Consider the following 17,643-nt stretch of genomic DNA (forward strand, 5'->3'; position numbering starts at 1 on the left):
TCAGCACTGTCTTGTCCACTAATTTAGAACTGTTTAGGTGGTTTCACCTAAGACAACGAAATTTTTTTCTTTCTTTCATCTCTGTGCCTTTGCTCACGTTGAACCTTCTGACTGGACGGCTGATCCTACCGTCTCTTTGCCTGGACAACTTCTACTCATGTAAGCCTCAGTTTAGAAAACATCTATTCCAGGGCTTCCCTGGTGGAGCAGTGGTTGAGAGTCTGCCTGCCGATGCAGGGGACACGGGTTCGTGCCCCAGTCCGGGAAGATCCCACATGCCGCGGAGCGGCTGGGCCCCTGAGCCATGGCCGTTGAGCCTGTGCGTCTGGAGCCTGTGCTCCGCAACGGGAGAAGCCACAGCAGTGAGAGGCCCGCGTATTGCCAAAAAACAAAAACAAAAACAAAACATCTATTCCAGGAATCCTTCCCTGAACGCCCCAGGGTGGGCTCGGCGCCTTGCTCTGACCTGTCATAACATGCTGCAGACTTCCGTTAACAGGGTAATAATGCTGTAATGATTTATTTACGTATTCATTTCCAGCACTATACTAACTTCTTTCCGTGCTAGTACTATTTTACTCACCTTTGTATCTCAAAGGAGAAGCACAAAAACCTGGAACATACTGGCACTCAGTCAATGAATATTTGTTCAAAGAATAAAGGAGTGAAGTAGGCAAGATAAATTAATCCTCTATGCAGACAATACAAGTGCATGGCGGACTCCGGCCACCGGAGGGCGCCTTGCACCCGGGCTGGTGCGCAGGCGTGCTGGGAGGGCTGGCGCCCCCGCGGCGGCAGCTGCGGAGGTGTGGGTTGTGGTCGCGGGAAGTGAATGGTTTTACCCAGAGGGCCCTGCGCCGCCTTTCTCCGCTGGCACCGGCGCTGCTCCCTGCTCCTCCTCCCCGGCCATGGCGTTCACGTTCGCGGCCTTCTGCTACATGCTGGCGCTGTTGCTCACCGCCGCACTCATTTTCTTCGCCATTTGGCATGTGAGTAGCCGGGGCCTGGGATAGAAGGGCGAGGTGGCGGCGCAGCCTCTTTTCGCCCCGGGCCCGTGGTCTGGGCGGCCACGGCCCTCGGAGGTCCGCACGCCTGGGAATGGGGCCAGGCCGGGGCGGTGCCGGCCGCGCGGCCAGGGCCCTGCGCGCCCTCGGTCCGCGAACCGGGGGCTGCAGGTCCAGGAGGAGCCGAGGCGTCCGGCGGCTGGCTGGCTGCGCCCGCTGTGTCCCGGCGCAGGCCGCGCGCGCTGCTACTCCTCCCTCGCCGGGTGGGGCGGCCGCGGTCCTAGCGGGCCCTGCGGGACAGCGCTTCGCTGGCCGGCGCCGCATCCCCGCGTTCCCTCGTCCCTCGGGAGGATGTCAGGGGCGCAGAGGGGCGTGCTACGTGCTGACCCGGAATGAAGTTTGCCGAAATATTATTTAATGCAGATTGCCTTTGTTTTCTGGTGTCCACAGGAGTGTGGCCCAAATGAGGTAGTTATAACCTACTTGAGATAAATTTCCAGCTGTACTTTTCAGGCACTTGTTGGGTGCTCTTCAGGTAGAATCACCGCCCCCGCCCCCGGCATTGTCTCCTGGTGAACTTTGATGCCGGTTGAATTGATTACTTTGTTGACCGTTATCTCCGAACTTTCCCCCTAAATCATACTTTGACCGACAGGTTTCTCGAGAGACTTCCTAGCCACCTCTGTGTTCGGAGTAGCTTGATTTAGTAGAGGTGGTTTTAATTCGATTTTGAAAATGCTCAGAAACCTTACGCTTCTCTAGGATAATTTTTTTTTTTTTCTCTTTTACTCACATCATGTTGCAGGACAGAAGCACATCCTTACTGGCCCCTGTAAGGAACAAGTTAAGTTCCCTGTGAAATACAAGAGATTTTAAAGGATTCCTGTTTCTCTAACACAAAATTAGAAGCAGCCTTTTGGACATCAGCATTCATTAAAAATTTATCTTATTTTTGCTCTGCCCTCCATATTCTAGTACCTTCTGGAATATTGGTCTTAGTTTGAATGATTGGGTATGTTCACTCTCATGTAAATTTTCAGTCAGGTTTCATCATGCCCATAGCAGGGATTTGTTATGGAACATACGTGGTAGCAGTGTCTTGTGGAAAAAAAAAAAAAAAATCTCAAATCCATTCCCTTTTGCTAAGGAGTGTAATTACATTTATAATTATTTGAAACCCAACTGCTTGTGTAGTGGGGGAATGCTTATGTAGGCTGCTCCCTCAGAATGCTTTGTCAGTAGGAACCCATAACTTGAAGAGCATTTTGGGCTCTTCTTTGGTGGAGTAAAGACAATAAGTAAAGATAATTTGGGATGCAAACTAGCTCTGCCTTAGTAAGCCTCTGATGAAACTGAAATGTGTGGTTCCCTGCCATTTGTAGATGAGGATTTAATCATTTCCTGCTTGATGGGCACTCTGTTTTCTGAGCTGATGAGGATTCTTAGAAGAGAGCTGTGAATGGCTTACATTTTGAACTAGATTGTGTTTTGCTAAGAAAACCTGAACTGCACTTTAAAGAAAAAAATGGGTAATTTAAATCAATATGTATTTGGGTAATTTAAATGAATATGTGTTTGGGTGAAGTAGATGATTTTAAGTCCTGTTACAGAATTAAAAATTTGTTTGTACTCCACAGATTAGTGGAGAGCTTATACCCTTAGGGATTTCTAGTAGTTCAGAGGATTGTGCATCCTTTGGGAAAAAAATAGAAAATTTTAAATAAAGATATAGTTTTAATTTTTCTGTTAACTATGTAACCTTCAGTTTCTTTTTTTTTAACTTTTCTTTTTTTATTTTTAATTTTTTAAAAATAATTTATTTTTGGCTTCATTGGGTCTTTGTTGCTGCACGCAGGCTTTCTCTAGTTGCAGCGAGCGGGGGCTACTCTCCGTTGTGGTGCGCAGGCTTCTCATTACGGTGGCTTCTCGTTGCAGAGCATGGGTTCTAGGCACATGGGCTCAGTAGTCATGGAGCACAGGCTTAGTTGCTCCACAACATCTGGGATATTCCCAGACCAGGGCTTGAACCAGTGTCTCCTGCATTAGGCAGGTGGATTCTTAACCACTGCCCCACCAGGGAGGTCCCCAGTTTATTTTCTTAGGTCATTTTAAGTATCTGTCAGAAGACGCATCTGGAAATTTCAAGTATAAATTCAGAAAATCCAGTTTATGTTAATTGTTGTACGGAGGATTTTTTTATGCTGATGGTTACGTCTGTCAGTTTAGTTCTAAATCATGTGATTGATGCTTTTTGGAGAGTAGAGTTGGGAGCATAGGTTTGTTTGAAAGCTAAAAATGCAGAAGTCATTCCGCAAAGATGTGCATCGAATTTGAAGGTATCCTGAATTGTGTAGTTTGCTATCTTTAGGGATTTTTGTTTGTTTGTTTGTTTTGTTTTTGCACTTTTTTGGAAAACTTTGTTAATGTCCTTGTCCAGACCCACAGTCACAGAAGATTTGAAAACCACTAGTTTAAGAATCTTTTCAGAAGAGTTTTGACAACTCTAGCTTATAGCACTCAAACAGAAACCCATTCAGCAACATACGCATTAAAAGATCCTTTGAAATCACCTGAAGAAACGGTGCAGTGGGAAAAAAGTTAAAACACAAGTTTTGTACTCTGCTAGTAAATTGGATCTTGTTATAGGGAAGTAATTGTATTTGCGATCACAGTCCTTGTCTTAAATGTTATTACTAAAATGCATTGGGAATGTATCACAGCTAATGTCAGGTAATTGACTGATTATATCCATAAATAATCAGAAATTAGTATCTTCTATTTGTACATTTATATTTTTAACATTTATATGTGTTAGGGGTCATTAGCAAAGGAAAATGCCTTTTGGCGAGTTCTGTACTTTTTTTTTAAGCGTAGGACTAGTTTTTCCTTTTTCCCCCCTTTCATTCAGTAAATATTTGCTTTTAATATTTATTTGGCTGCATCAGGTCTTAGTTGCGGCAGGCGGGATCTTGGTTTCGGCTTGCGGGGTCTTTCGTTGAAGCTTGCGGGCTCAGTAGTTGTGGCACATGGGCTCCAGAGCATGCAGGCTCAGTAGTTGAAGCCCGGGGCACATGGGATCTTAGTTCTCTGACCAGGGATCGAACCCGTATCCCCTGCATTGGAAGGCGGATTCTTAACCACTGGACCACCGGGGTAGTCCCATTCAGTAAATATTGATTGAACACTTATATAGGTGCCAGGCAGTATTTTAAGCCCTGCGACATAGCAGTGAACAGAGGAAAAATCTTTGCTCTCATGGAGCTTACATTTTAATGTTTAATTATTTTCCTTCTATTTCTACTTTCATTAAAATTTTTATTAGGCCAGGTTGGTAATTTTATAAAATTCTAGAAATTAAAAAACTCATCTTTTTATGAAGCTAACAATTTTAACAGGGTAAGCCAGTATATTAAAAGCTAGAAATATATGACTTCAGTGATTACTGGTAATATTGAGTAGCACTGTCTCACATATAAAAATACTAGTCCTAGACCACCAGAGCAAGGGCAGATTAAATTCTTTGTCCCCTGGGCGACTGGTGGCAGCAACTAAAATAGCTCCCCCATAAATTTGGGGCGTTTGGCTTCTTACTTTGACACAAAGTGGTGTGTCACCCCTATTTGATTTTTAGTGCATTTTGACTTTGAAGTTCTGTGTTCAGTGACCTTAAATGTTAAAGCCACATTTCTTCTCAGAGTGTGGACAGAAACATTCTTGATTCTTGCTGTTTTTTTTGATGGTATGATATAAAATTTTTATTTATTTACTTATATTAAAGTATAGTTGATTTACTCTTGCCATGCATTTTATTTGTTTATTATTTATTGGCCACGCCACACGGCATGTGGGATCTTAGTTCTCCGACCAGGGATGGAACTGTGTCCCCTGCAGTGGAAGCATGGAGTCTTAACCCCTGGACCGCCAGGAAAGTCCTTGCAATGCATTTTAAGTGGATGAGATCTTTCTTCCCTTATCATATTTATAACTGTTTCACTCATCACACCATGAGAAGCTGGCCTTACCTGGGCTTTACCCTTCTTCAGTCTTTAGTTTGGTGATCAAATGAAAGGACCTGCATGTGGTAGGAATATACAGAGGACATGAAAGGAGGTCAGACTGATCATTTTTGCAGTGCCCTTAAACAGGCCTGCTCTTGCCTGTGGTGCCTTAAGGTGAATTAGAATAAGATGCCTCTTGAGGCAGAGGATTAGAAAAGTCCTCCCTCCTGAATAGCCCCTGGTGCAGAGCCCATGCCAGGGTGCTTGGCAGCAGAAGCGTGTGTGGCATTGTGCCCTCACCTGGCCTTTTGTTCTGTGCAGAAACTGCAGTACTGTATGCGGTGGTCCTGGCTGTGAAGTTTAATATTCTCTTAGTGTTCCTCTATTCTGAGGCTATTTCTTGAATTTCCAAATCGAAGCAGGACCATTAAATGTATGTGTTTAGGTACAAATGGGAACAAATTGAAGCATACAAGTCCATTTCTAGTGTCCCGCTGAACACTGTGACAAGGGAGGGACATGCACAGATGATTAAAAACACTTCATCCTGAGGGGCACACAGTCTAGTGGGGGGACACAAACCTGAACTTAAATCCTCTCCTCCAGTATGAGAAATGCCAGCCTGATAGCGTTATAAAGCCTTGTTCTATGTGGAGATTAGAAAGGCGTGCAATTATTTCTGCCCAAGGGAGTTAGGGAGACCTACAGGGAGGAGTTGACATAGGAAGAATGTTTGTTTAGGATAAAGAGGAGCTTCTGTAGTTACGGCTGGGGGAAAGACTATTTCAAGCAGAGAAAATAACTTTAGTGGAGGCAGTGAAAAAATTGAGAATTGAAGGTATTTATCACAGTGATATCAGATCATTTTAATGATAACAATATACAAGTGTTTTCAGTTCTTTGAATGTGATTCTAGTTATTTATTAATTACCATATATTGAGCTTACTGTAAACTGGTACGTATAAAGTTGCTACACCTGTGCTTTTGTCCTATTAACTTTATTCAGTTATTGTTTGATGGGGCAGGTTTATTGCTGCTTTTTATTAAAGTGAGAGATCCTAACTATTTTATTTTTATTTTAGATTATAGCATTTGACGAGCTGAAGACTGATTACAAGAATCCTATAGACCAGTGTAATACCCTGAATCCTGTAAGTTATAATATAGGCTATTTCTCTAGATTTTTAAACTGTTTTTGCTTTTAACTTGATATAATTTGAAAATGGCCAATATTCTCAGTAGCATGATAAATTTGTACTTTTTGAAGTAGGCAGAATTTTAAAAAATATTCTTTTTCCTGTCCTGCTTGACTATTCTATTATTAATCTGCTGGTGATCGTGTCAGCTGTCATACTAACATTCTTCCAATCTGCTTTTTACATTGTCGGCCAAAGACAGTTGAAAAGGTCAAAAAGATTAAAAGAGTCAAAATTGCATTAAAGGTGTGTACTTCTTTTTAGTTTAATGTTTTAATGCTACATTCATTTCATGGGGAGGGTTAGGGCATTTGTATTTGTAAACTGTTCTGTTCAGTGTGCTTGTTCATATGCCTGTTGAGGTTTATGATTTCATGAAATTTCATATTTTATGCAAATGTTTGCTTGCTGGCCCAGTCAAGTAGGGAAAGCTGTTAAATGCTCATGCATTTAAAAAAATGTTATAGCCATAGGCACTTCGATATTAAATTATTAGGTGCAGTGTTTGAAAGTTGGTTAACATGAAATGACTTTAATAGGTGAGATTATTCTTTTGTGGTAACTTACTCTGAGGTAGTCTGTAGGTGGAGTCTTTAGTACCATATCTATTTTTATCTTTGGTTTTGTCTATTCTGGAATTTATTTATTCTTTCAGCAGCTGTTTATTTAGAGCCTTTTAGGTGGATAGCTCTGTTCTCAGGCTCTGGAATTTTGCAGTAAGGCTTACCTTTGGATTCATGCTGTCAGAATTTTGTGGATAACAATTTGTATACAAATGTCTACATAGTTATTTCTAGTATATATCCACTCTAAGTTTCTAAAGCAGACCTGTCTAACACTAAGTTCTGAGCTCTTCTGGATTTAGTTATAATGTGGCCCCATTGTGCTTAGGGGTTTTATATATATATTTGACTTCATTTAGTTTACAGGAAGATTCTCCTTTAGCCTGTAGGTTTGATTTTTGCCTAACTGGTCAGAAACTGAAAGGTTTTTTGTAAGAAGGCAGTGAGTATGTCTTCAGGAAATAGAATGTAATAATTCATCTTTAAACATTACTTAATGAAGATGAAAACATGTACAGACTTTAGCTGTGTAAAATTGTAAAGCCCTAGCATGCTAGAGGGATTTTATTTAGAAAGGGTCTATAAAGTTGGTTTGCTACTTTTATCATTGTTTCCTAGATAAATAGCCATGATGGAATAGATTCCTGGTTTGTCTTTAAAGAACTGCTACAGTAAGACTTGATGTAGGTACAATTAAAAGTATTAACTTGCTGTTTCTCTACTCTTATGAAGCAAAATGTGAGCTGAATCGGCTTTTTCACTGGGAAGTAATAATGTTCATTGTAAAACATCTTAACTTACTGTTTAAACTAATTGTTACCAAGAAATTAAGAAACTGAAATTTCTCCTTTTGATGGCTATGTATTAATAGTATTCTATCTTCTTTGGCTTTTCATTACTTCAAATAACCAAATGATGATGAAGATGATAATAGCTGAAATCAGATGAGGGCTTTCCTGGGTGCCAGGCTCTGTGCTAAGCATCTTTACCTGGGTTTTTTCATTCAGTTTTCATGACAATCCTAAGAGGTGAGTATATTATACTAATGAATAGGAGAGTAAACTGAGGCTTAGTGAGGTTCAGGCACTTTGCCCAGGGTCACACAGCTAACATAGAGTCAGAATTCAAACCCAGACAGCCTGATTTTTTTAGGTTTAGATTCTTGTATTTTCCTAATTTACCATAAACTTAAGAGGGACTAATTTCATTTTAAAATATAGAGTGTGATTTTTGGCTTTTTTTTAAATGGAAAGAAATTCTCACTTTGTGCTTGGGACATCCTAGTGCTGCAGTGGATTGGAAGGAAGTTTCTACACCAGCACAAGCTGTGTTTTGGATAGGGTGCCGATAATTGGCTTAATAGCAGTGCATCTGACAGTTTTCCCTATTGAAAATTTGTTTTGACAATTCTGCCAAAGTATGGGGGAAGACAAATACCATTATATTTAAAAATGTGAACCTTAACTACAGAATATTATGATTTGCATGTTTAAGTACTATCATTTCAGCCATATTTGCATGTGGTGTTTATGGATACTAGTTTTTGTGTAAATGTGGGTTCCTAAATGGAATCATTTTGTGCCACTAATGGGGAAATTTCATCATTAAAGAATGATTGAAGAGGACTGGTCTTCATGAGAGATGCATAGTAAAAGTATCTGGACTGTTTTGCTGAGAAGGGAGGGAGTGTGGCATTTGTTTCATATTAAAACTGGTAGAGGGCTTCCCTGGTGGCGCAGTGGTTGGGAGTCCGCCTGCCGATGCAGGGGACGCTGGTTCGTGCCCCGGTCCGGGAAGATCCCATGTGCCGTGGAGCGGCTGGGCCCGCGCGTCCGGAGCCTGTGCTCTGCAACGGGAGAGGCCACGGCAGTGAGGGGCCCCCGTACCGCAAAAACAAAACAAAACAAGACAAAACAAAAGACTTGTAGAGTTGCAGATTATCTTTATTATCACTCTTATTAAAGAATATTGTTTAAGAGCAGTAGGGATCAAGCTTTCAAAATCATTTTCTCCCCATACCCTAGTCTGGAAAACTTGGATGATGATTTGTATTGTTAGATCACTTGGTTTTAGAGGGCCAAAATAGACTCATTATATTTTAAAGAAAACTCTTGTAATTTAAACTAGTATTATAAACAGCAGCTTTAGTGGAACTCCTAATAAAATGTAGTATATATTTTTCTTGGTTTGTCCTGCTTGTAGTCTTTGTGTTCCAAAGATTTTCCTATGGATATTTTCTTGCAGATGTTTAACTTTGATCTTAATTAAATGCTGACTTAATGGTCCATGTTATTTACATGTTTATATATATGTGCAGAGTTTATCTTGTTATTATATTACTTAAATTTGTAGAAAATATCTGGTTAGTGGTATAGATTAATTGGTTTTACTGGAATTTTATTTAAAATAGTATTAATTAAAAACTTTGCTTTACAGCTTTGAATGGGAAAAGTAATTTGGGAGTACTAGAAAATGGACTTGAATAAGTAATATATTATTTCTACAGCTATAGTTTCCCCTCAGGAAAGATCTGATGGGACAGTGCAGCACATTTGAGAAACTGGCTTTGCAGCTGTGACTTGTAGGAAGCTCTTTGGCTGAAACTTGAAATGAAAGGTTTTGGTATTTATGTTTAACAGAGTCATTAGGCTGAAATCTGTAGGATGAGAAAGATAATTTAAAGTAAAGCATGAACTCTTGGTCATTTTATAAAAAGCATTTTGCTTGAACTAATTTTTCCTCACTTAATACTACCTGCTATCAAAAGATGCATTTTGAGTTCTGAGCTCCTACTGGTCTGCTGTGTTTGTAGCCCTTCATTGGAGAAAGCAGGCTGAAAGAAATAGGAAGGCCTTGTAGGAATGGGAGCTCAGGAACCGGGAGAATTCCAATTTCATGGTTCAGATCTTAGTCTTTTCCCTCCTACATTGCAGAAAGCACATCGTTTGCATCTGTGCGTATTAATGTTCTTTCCCCCCGACTGTGCTGAGATTATTGGCTGTTGGCTTTCCATTGAAAAATTACTTTTGTGGTAATGTGATGTGGTTTGCTAAATATTGTATATGTAACATCCCTGGTTTCTGTTTAAAGGCTTAAAAACACTAATGTGTAAACTTCTAAAGGGGAGTTTTGTTTTTGTGGATTTTTTTATATCATGTTGCATGTGATCAGATATTTCATTTTTGTATTTTCATCATTCTCGAATGGTGGAAAGAAAAAATATTCTGAGTGATTAGCAAATAACTGTGTTTGAACAATCTGGGTGGTAACTTTGTATAATTTAACCTGTGGCTCTAAAAGTTTGGGTTTTAAATTTTAAGTTATATCTTATTCTTTTAGTGCAAGCTATATCCTCTGGTCAGTTGGCATATAATCCTGCTTTTGTTCAAAAGCTTAATATGGAAATAAAACTCAGTAGCATCTTTCATTTCTGATTCTAGGAAAACAGTGATTTTTCATTATTGAAACTTAGTTGCCACCTGCTTTCCAAATTAGCAGTTGACTTAATGCCAAGGCATTTTGATAACTGGCTTGTGTTTTTCTTCCAGCTTGTCCTTCCAGAGTACCTCATCCATGCTTTCTTCTGTGTCATGTTTCTTTGTGCAGCAGAGTGGCTTACACTGGGTCTCAATATGCCCCTCTTGGCATATCATATTTGGAGGTAATATTTAGATACACTTCTAATACTTTTCCTAATTAAATTTTAATTATACTATGGTTGATATGGTTATCTTACATGCTAGTCACCTAAACGAAATTAGTTAGCATTTATTTTTAAAACCACATGGATGCACAAATAACTGTGTTAATACCTCTTATGGAGCTTATGTTATTATTCTTTAAAGGGTATTTTTAAAAGTGAGGTATAACTTACATACGATAATGTGTGCACGTCTAAAGTGTACAGCTCAGTGGATTTTTACATATGGATACACTTGTGAAACTACCACCCAGATCAAGATATACAGCACTTCCAGCCCCCAGAAGAGTCCCTTGTGTCCCATTCCAATCAGTTAGCCCTGTACTTTCATAGGAGAACCAGTGATCTCTTGCAGCTTAGATTAGTTTTGTCCATCTTTGAACTTCATATAAATCAGATTGTACAGTGTGTGTCTAACTTCTTTCTCCATGTTTACTTTATGACTTTAAATTTGGTTATTTATAAAAGATTCATATTTCATAACTTCTAAATGTTATATCTGATCTATATAGCATTAGAGTGTTTTGTTTTAGATAGGCATGTCAAAATCTCATTGCCCTTGATTTTAGGAAATACATATGGAAGAAGTATTTAGGAGTAAAGTGGTTTCACATCTGTAACTGGCTCTGAAATGGCTCAGAAAAAAATGTACGTGTATTTAGAGAGAGAACAGAAAAGAGAAGGACAAAGCTGTGTGGTAAATGTGAACATTTGGAATATCTTGGTGAAGTGTTCTTTATGTTAAAATAAAAAGTTGAAAGAAAAAATTGTATTTCCTTTTTACAGTTATTCTTAATCTTGGATTTCTGGAAGTGTAGAGGAGACCAGATATGACTTGTTTAACCACCTTGTTCTCTGTAGGGGCTCCAGTTTTAAAATTAAGATGATAAAAGGAAAGAACTCCACCTAGAACTAAAAGTATGCTTCCCAATGTGGACCACCTCTCATTGTAACAAATATTATTTGAGAAGAAGAATGCTCCTTTCCATCCTGAAGGTTAGCTTCCATTCTGAGTGGCTAATCAACTGTGTTTATTACAGGTATATGAGTAGACCAGTGATGAGTGGACCAGGACTCTATGACCCTACAACCATCATGAATGCAGATATTCTAGCATATTGTCAGAAAGAAGGATGGTGCAAATTAGCTTTTTATCTTCTAGCATTTTTTTACTACCTATATGGGTAAGTTTAAAAAACAAAACGAAAATATGATTTCAGTTTGCTGCCGGAAACATTTGCAGGCATTATGGTCTGAACACCTTAAAATCCACTTGAAGAATAACTCATGTCTTGAACGGTGGTACTGAAAACGGCACAGTGCACACCAGCAAATTCACACACATTGAATAAACTGGTACTTGTCAAGGCAGCCAACTGATGTGCAGTCAGAGGCAGAAAGTTGGGTCAGGGATGCTGCTTCCAAAGTCTCAGACAGTCAGTGAAGGACAGTCCTCATTCTCCATGGCAGAGCAAGAGGATATGGCTGTGTGCATTTGCAAAAAATTTCTGCTTGGCTTCAGTGTCTGTCTCAAGATTATGTTTAATTTTTTCTTTATCATTCTTCATAAACTGTATTTTATTTTCTGGTTTGCATGATACGAATGGGATGGAGGAAAGAAAAGTTCTATCATATAGGTTGCTGCAGTTATTTATTTTTTTAATTATTTATTTATTTTTTGGCTGCATCGGGTCTTAGTTGTGGCACACAGGATCTTCGTTATGGCACGTGGGCTTCTCTCTAGCTGTGGTGCGTGGGCTCCAAAGTGCAAGGGCTCTGTAGTTTGTGGCAAGCGGTCTCTCTATTTGAGGCACGCATGCTTAGTAGTTGTGGCGCACGCGGGCTTAGTTGCCCCACCAGGGATTGAACCCGCATTCCCTGCATTGGAAGGCAGATTCTTAACCACTGGACCACCAGGGAAGTCCCGATGCTACAGTTATTGATTTTCCTCCCTTTATACAGTGATGGACTCATATCGTCATTCCTCTAGGTCAGGGTTTCTTGACCTTGGCACTGTGATATTTTGGGCAGGATAAATCTTTGTTGTGAGGAGCTGTCCTGTGCATTGTAGGATGTTTAGCAGCATCCCTGGCCTCTGCCCACTAGATGCCAGTAGCTTCCCCCGCCCCAGTCATAATAACCAGAAATGTCTCTAGATGTTTGCCAGATGCCCTCTGTGGGGCAAAATCAGCCCTGGTTGAGAGGCACTGTTCTAGGTGTACTGTAGGTGGAGGAAAACGGCTGCTTATTAAAACTGGAAATGGACACGGGCGAGTGTGGAGTTATAATTTTTCTTTAAGCTTTATAAATACATTTTTCCCATTTTTTATTGATAAATATTCAACTGGAGAGGAATTTCTACCTGATTGTCAAAATATGAATAAAATTAGTTTTATTAGATGAAATTTTGGCAGTAATTAAGTTTCTCTTCCCTCTCCTTTTTGTTACTTGAAAACTTGCTTATTTCTTGTTTACATCATACTAGTTTCCATTATGGAAAAGGGTGAAGTGCTAGACTTAAATTTATGGAAAATGTATTTTTATGATTTTAGATGTTATATTTGTGAAAATGCGTGTCCGTTAGTACACCTAGAGACGTTCATACCTGAAACAAAGATAGTGAAAAAGTTCTGAAAAGTGAAATTCCATGTGTCCTTTTAATTTCTGTTAATTTTCAGTTTTTAGTTTCTATAATAAGTGTCTGGAACAGTGCTGGCATATAGTAGGCACTTAAAACATATTTGTTGAAAGAAGGAAAATAAATGAATGCTTGAATAAATGATAAAATTGGAGATGTAGAGTTGTGGGAAAATGTTCACCAGGAGATGGTGGCACTACATCATTCATTTGTTTTAAATTGTCTATCAACACACATGCATACACACACGAATCCAGGCGGGAGGCCCAGCCAACACAGTGCCTTGATTGAGGAGAAAGAGAAGGGCAGACACCCAGTCTGGGGATCATATCAGCCACGAGCCCCAATAAGAGCAGCAAACTAAGTCCCAGGCCTATCGATGGAGTAGGGTATCACCCCCACCCGAAAGGCCTTTCTGAGAAGAGCCAGGGACAGCCAGCTGTCGGCAGGAGGAGAATGAAAACAATCACCCAGATTGCGAGAGCCCACAAGTCCACTCTGTCTCCATCATCTGTCCTCAGGCCGAGCACCAAGACCATTGACCCATTGGGCCCCCTCCCAGGCTGTCTGTGAACCTCTGTGAGCCCAGCCCTTACGATGAAGCCCATTGTCTGTCTTTTAAAAGCAATAGTAGGGACTTCCCTGGCAGTCCAGTGGTTAAGCCTGCGCTTCCACTGCAGGGAGCACAGGTTTGATCCCTGGTCGGGGAACTAAGATCCCACATGCCAGGCAACGGGGCCAGAAAAAAAAAAGCAATAGTAATGGATAAACATATTTAATCTGTGGTCCATCCAGACAATGGAATATTATTCAGAGATTAAAAGAAATGATCTATCAAGTCATGAAAATACATGGAAGAAACTTAAATGCATGTTGCTAAGTGAAAGAAGCCAGTCTGAAAAGGCTACAGATTGTCTGATTCCAAATATATGATATTCTGGAAAAGGCAACACTATGGAGACAGTAAAAATATCAGTGGTCACCAGGGGTTAGCAGGGAGAGAGGGATGAATAGACAGAGCACAGATAATTTTTAGGGCAGTGAAACTATTCTGTATGATACTGTAAGGGTGGGTACGTTTGCCAAGCAAATATACGTTTGTCAAAACCTGTAGAATGTACAACAGCCAGTGAACCTTAATGTAAACACTGGACTCTAGTTAATAATGATGTATCAATATTCGTTCAGTTGTAACAAGCATACCACACTAATGTAAGATGCCAGTAATAAGGGAAACTGTGTGTCTGTATGTATGTCTGTGTGCTGGGATCGGGAGGTCCATGAGAGGTCTCTTTACTTGCAGCTCAATTTTTCTGTAAACCTAACACTGCTCTTTTAAAAAGTCTATTAATTAAATAATGATAACAAAAAATAAATAGTCTATCAAGTTTGCTCACCTCCTTGCTTTGTATTTCCGTCTAGACATACATGCTTTTGAACCATGCCTCTCCCACCTTGCCCTTCATGTAGGATCAAATGGTTATTGCTTTTTATTTGCTTGTTGGTCCCCTTTTCCTTTTTAACCTTGCTGCTATTGCCTAGAGCCTTTCTCTAATGGGAAAGTTCCTTGATTGATCATTCCTGTCTGTAAAATGGGGATAATGGTACCTACCCTACCTCCTAGGACTTAACAGAAGGCCTGGCATGAAGTGAGCCCTTGGAGATGCTCACTCCTATTCTTAGACATAGCTGTGGAGCAGTGTGCTGTTTGGATTGCTTCTCTAAGCTCTGATCCCTATTAAGCTTTCAGCTGTGCTGTTCTACTTGCTAAAATTGGAAAGGAAATAGGGGACAACTACAGCACATGCACTGAGCCAATCCTACCTTAGGCAAAAGTCCATAAATGCAGATTAAAATCATACTGTGAACTTGTCATTCATCGGTCTTTCCATTTTCTGTGATGGTGTGATATCACAAACTAGTTTGCTATATAAAGCAGACTCAACTTTTTGGTGCTCTTAGTTTTTATAATTAGGAATGTTTGAGTTAATAATAGCCTTTTTTCTTCTTTTCAGCATGATCTATGTTTTGGTGAGCTCTTAGAACAACACTCAGAAGAACTGGTCCAGTTAAGTGCATGCAAAAAGCCACCAAATGAAGGGATTCTATCCAGCAAGATCCTGTTTCCAAGAGTAGCCTATGGAATCTGATCAGTTACTTTAAAAAATGACTCCTTATTTTTTAAATGTTTCCACATTTTTTGCTTGTGGAAAGACTGTTTTCATATGTTATACTCGGATAAAGAATTTAAATGGAATTACGTATAAATTAATATAAAATGATACCTCTGGTGTTGACAGGTTTGAACTTGCACTCCTTAAGGAACAGCCATAATCCCTTGAATGACTGCATTAATTATTGACTATCCTTAGTCCATTGGAAGCTTTTGTTTATAGAAGTTGTAGGGCTCATTTTGGTTTTATTGAAATGCCATTTAATTATAAATTAGCTGTAGATATCAGGTGCTTCTGATGAATTGAAAATATATATCTGACCTGTGGAAACTTCATGGGTTTCCTCATCTATCATGTAGGTGATTATATATGGATGCATTAAAAAAATGAGTGGGATTTTTTTCCCTTTGACTTGAAATATTATCCCTGTATATTGCATGAATGAGAGATTTCCCATATTTCCACCAGAGTAATATACTTGCTTTAATTCTTAAGCATAAGTGAACATGATACAAAAATATATGCTGACTTACTTGTGAAGAATGCATTTAAAGCTATTTTAAATGTGTTTTAATTTGTGAGAAATTACTTATTAAGAAATTGGTTATTATACTTAGTGCTCTAATCTGGTGGTAAAGATATTCTTAAGAGTTTGCAAGTACTTTAGATTTTCAAAACTGAATGAGAGAGAACATTGTATAACCGTCCTGCTGTTCCTTTAGTGCAATACAATAAAACTCTGAAATTAAGACTTATTTTCAGTGCATTGTTTTAAAGATTACAAATAGCTATTCTTAAACTTGCTTATTCCAAATAAAGACATATCACTGTCAATTTTTTAAAAAGATAGTAGCGTATTACATTGTTTTTTTAATACCATGCTTGGATCTAAAAAGGAAGATTTTTAAATGGTTAAGCACATTACCTTCTTTTGTCACTTGACAAGATTCATAAACACTGATGGCACAGCATCATCATTTTTCTTACCAATTAAAAACAATTATTGTGAAACTTAAAATGTTTAAAATATTTTTTTCCTTTTTGAAACAGCATATTTTAAGGTAAAATGACTTATAAGTTTGGTTTTTTTGCTGCTGCTTGTAAGGCAGGTAAAATAATTATGGCTTGCATGTTTCCGTAAGCATTCTTGTGCTTTATTTGGGATGAGGAAGTTAAGGCAATTGAAAATAGTCTTAAGTGGTTCAAAGTTTCTTCAAGGATCAAAGAAAGAAAACCATAGGCAGAAATTCCACATTAATGATCAAGGGAGTTTATGGATGTGTTTGTGGAAGTCTTACTCTAAGTACCCCTTGAATTAGATGCTGTACTGTTTTATTCTCTACTAGTGAAAAAAATGCCTCTCCACCTTTGGGAGAGTGGCTGTTACTGTTTTGAGATTGGGTAATGAGGATGAATATGTTGAAGAAGAGGATGTAGAACCAGAAGAGTGAGGAGAGTCCAACCATTTCATAATGAGAGACGCTTTAAAGACCTTGTCTTTTGTAGTCTGGAGCACGCTTCGAGGGATCATCAGTTCATGTGGTAAATTGTTTACTGAGCCCTTACCAGGCACTGAAGACTCATGATCTGAGTATAAGCAATAATTCAGTTTCTAATCCACCCAGTTGTACCACCTTGCACTCATTTTTCTTTCTTGTTCACGAGAACTTTTGATCATGAGAGACTTGGCCAAGTCTTCTGTACTTCACATAGATTTCCTGGGGCAGTTACTTTTGTATTCCTGTCAAAGCATTTTCATGAGCCCTTGCTGTCTCTCAGCAAACACCACTTTCCTTTATAAATGAACATACCTTTAATAATGTATTCCACAATACTCTCCAGGATTAATGCAAGGTTTACTGGTTGTAATTTGTGGAAGCCACCTTCTCATGCTTCAAAAATTAGATATGTAGTCCTTAGCTGATTCCTCAAAGATGACTGACAGTTGAGGTTCACCCATCTCAGTGGTAGATTGTTAGTTCCTAGGCATGTGATTTGGTACCTGGATGCTCTCATAATATCTACTCATCTTTACCTTTTCCAGTGTTTTAATGAAATTAAGTCACCAAGAGAAAGCAGAAATATAATATTTGCATTTGACAGTATCCCACTTGTTCTTTCCCTTGCTCTGAGTTTGCTTTGTTCCCCCCATTAATCTGGTTTGGGTGGCCCTAGCCATATTTCTATTTTTCCTGCATGCCCAGCTGAAACGTAGTTAGCCTGGCTTTGTAATCCTTTCCAGCTTTAGTCATACTGCACCCTGTGTAGCCACAGCTGTTTATTTAGGAATTCTTTTTTCCCTTGTTACAATTACTTTTGCTATTGTGTGATTTATCTTTAAGAGCGTTCCAACTCTCTGAAACCATTAG

At 39.3% G+C, this 17,643-nt stretch overlaps 1 protein-coding gene across 1 annotated transcript; it reads left to right on the plus strand.

Annotated features, from left to right (window-relative positions):
• Positions 1-792: 792 nt before the first annotated feature.
• Positions 793-17,622, plus strand: CNIH1 (cornichon family member 1). Its single transcript, XM_079912571.1, has 5 exons — positions 793-989; positions 6,086-6,154; positions 10,311-10,423; positions 11,503-11,646; positions 15,116-17,622. Exons 1-5 carry the CDS (start codon positions 909-911, stop codon positions 15,141-15,143), a joined length of 435 nt encoding a protein of 144 aa, XP_079768697.1. The 5' UTR covers positions 793-908; the 3' UTR covers positions 15,144-17,622.
• The last annotated feature ends 21 nt before the right edge of the window (positions 17,623-17,643 follow it).

This window comes from Stenella coeruleoalba (genome assembly GCF_951394435.1).
Source record: "Stenella coeruleoalba genome assembly, chromosome: 2".
Lineage (NCBI taxonomy): Eukaryota > Metazoa > Chordata > Mammalia > Artiodactyla > Delphinidae > Stenella > Stenella coeruleoalba.

Coding starts and splice junctions, on each gene's coding strand:
- CNIH1 (XM_079912571.1), top strand. CDS start 909: ATGGCGTTCACGTTCGCGGCCTTCTGCTACATGCTGGCGCTGTTGCTC. Junction 990..6,085: donor TTTTCTTCGCCATTTGGCAT/GTGAGTAGCCGG, acceptor TTTTTATTTTAG/ATTATAGCATTTGACGAGCT. Junction 11,647..15,115: donor TTTTTTTACTACCTATATGG/GTAAGTTTAAAA, acceptor TCTTCTTTTCAG/CATGATCTATGTTTTGGTGA.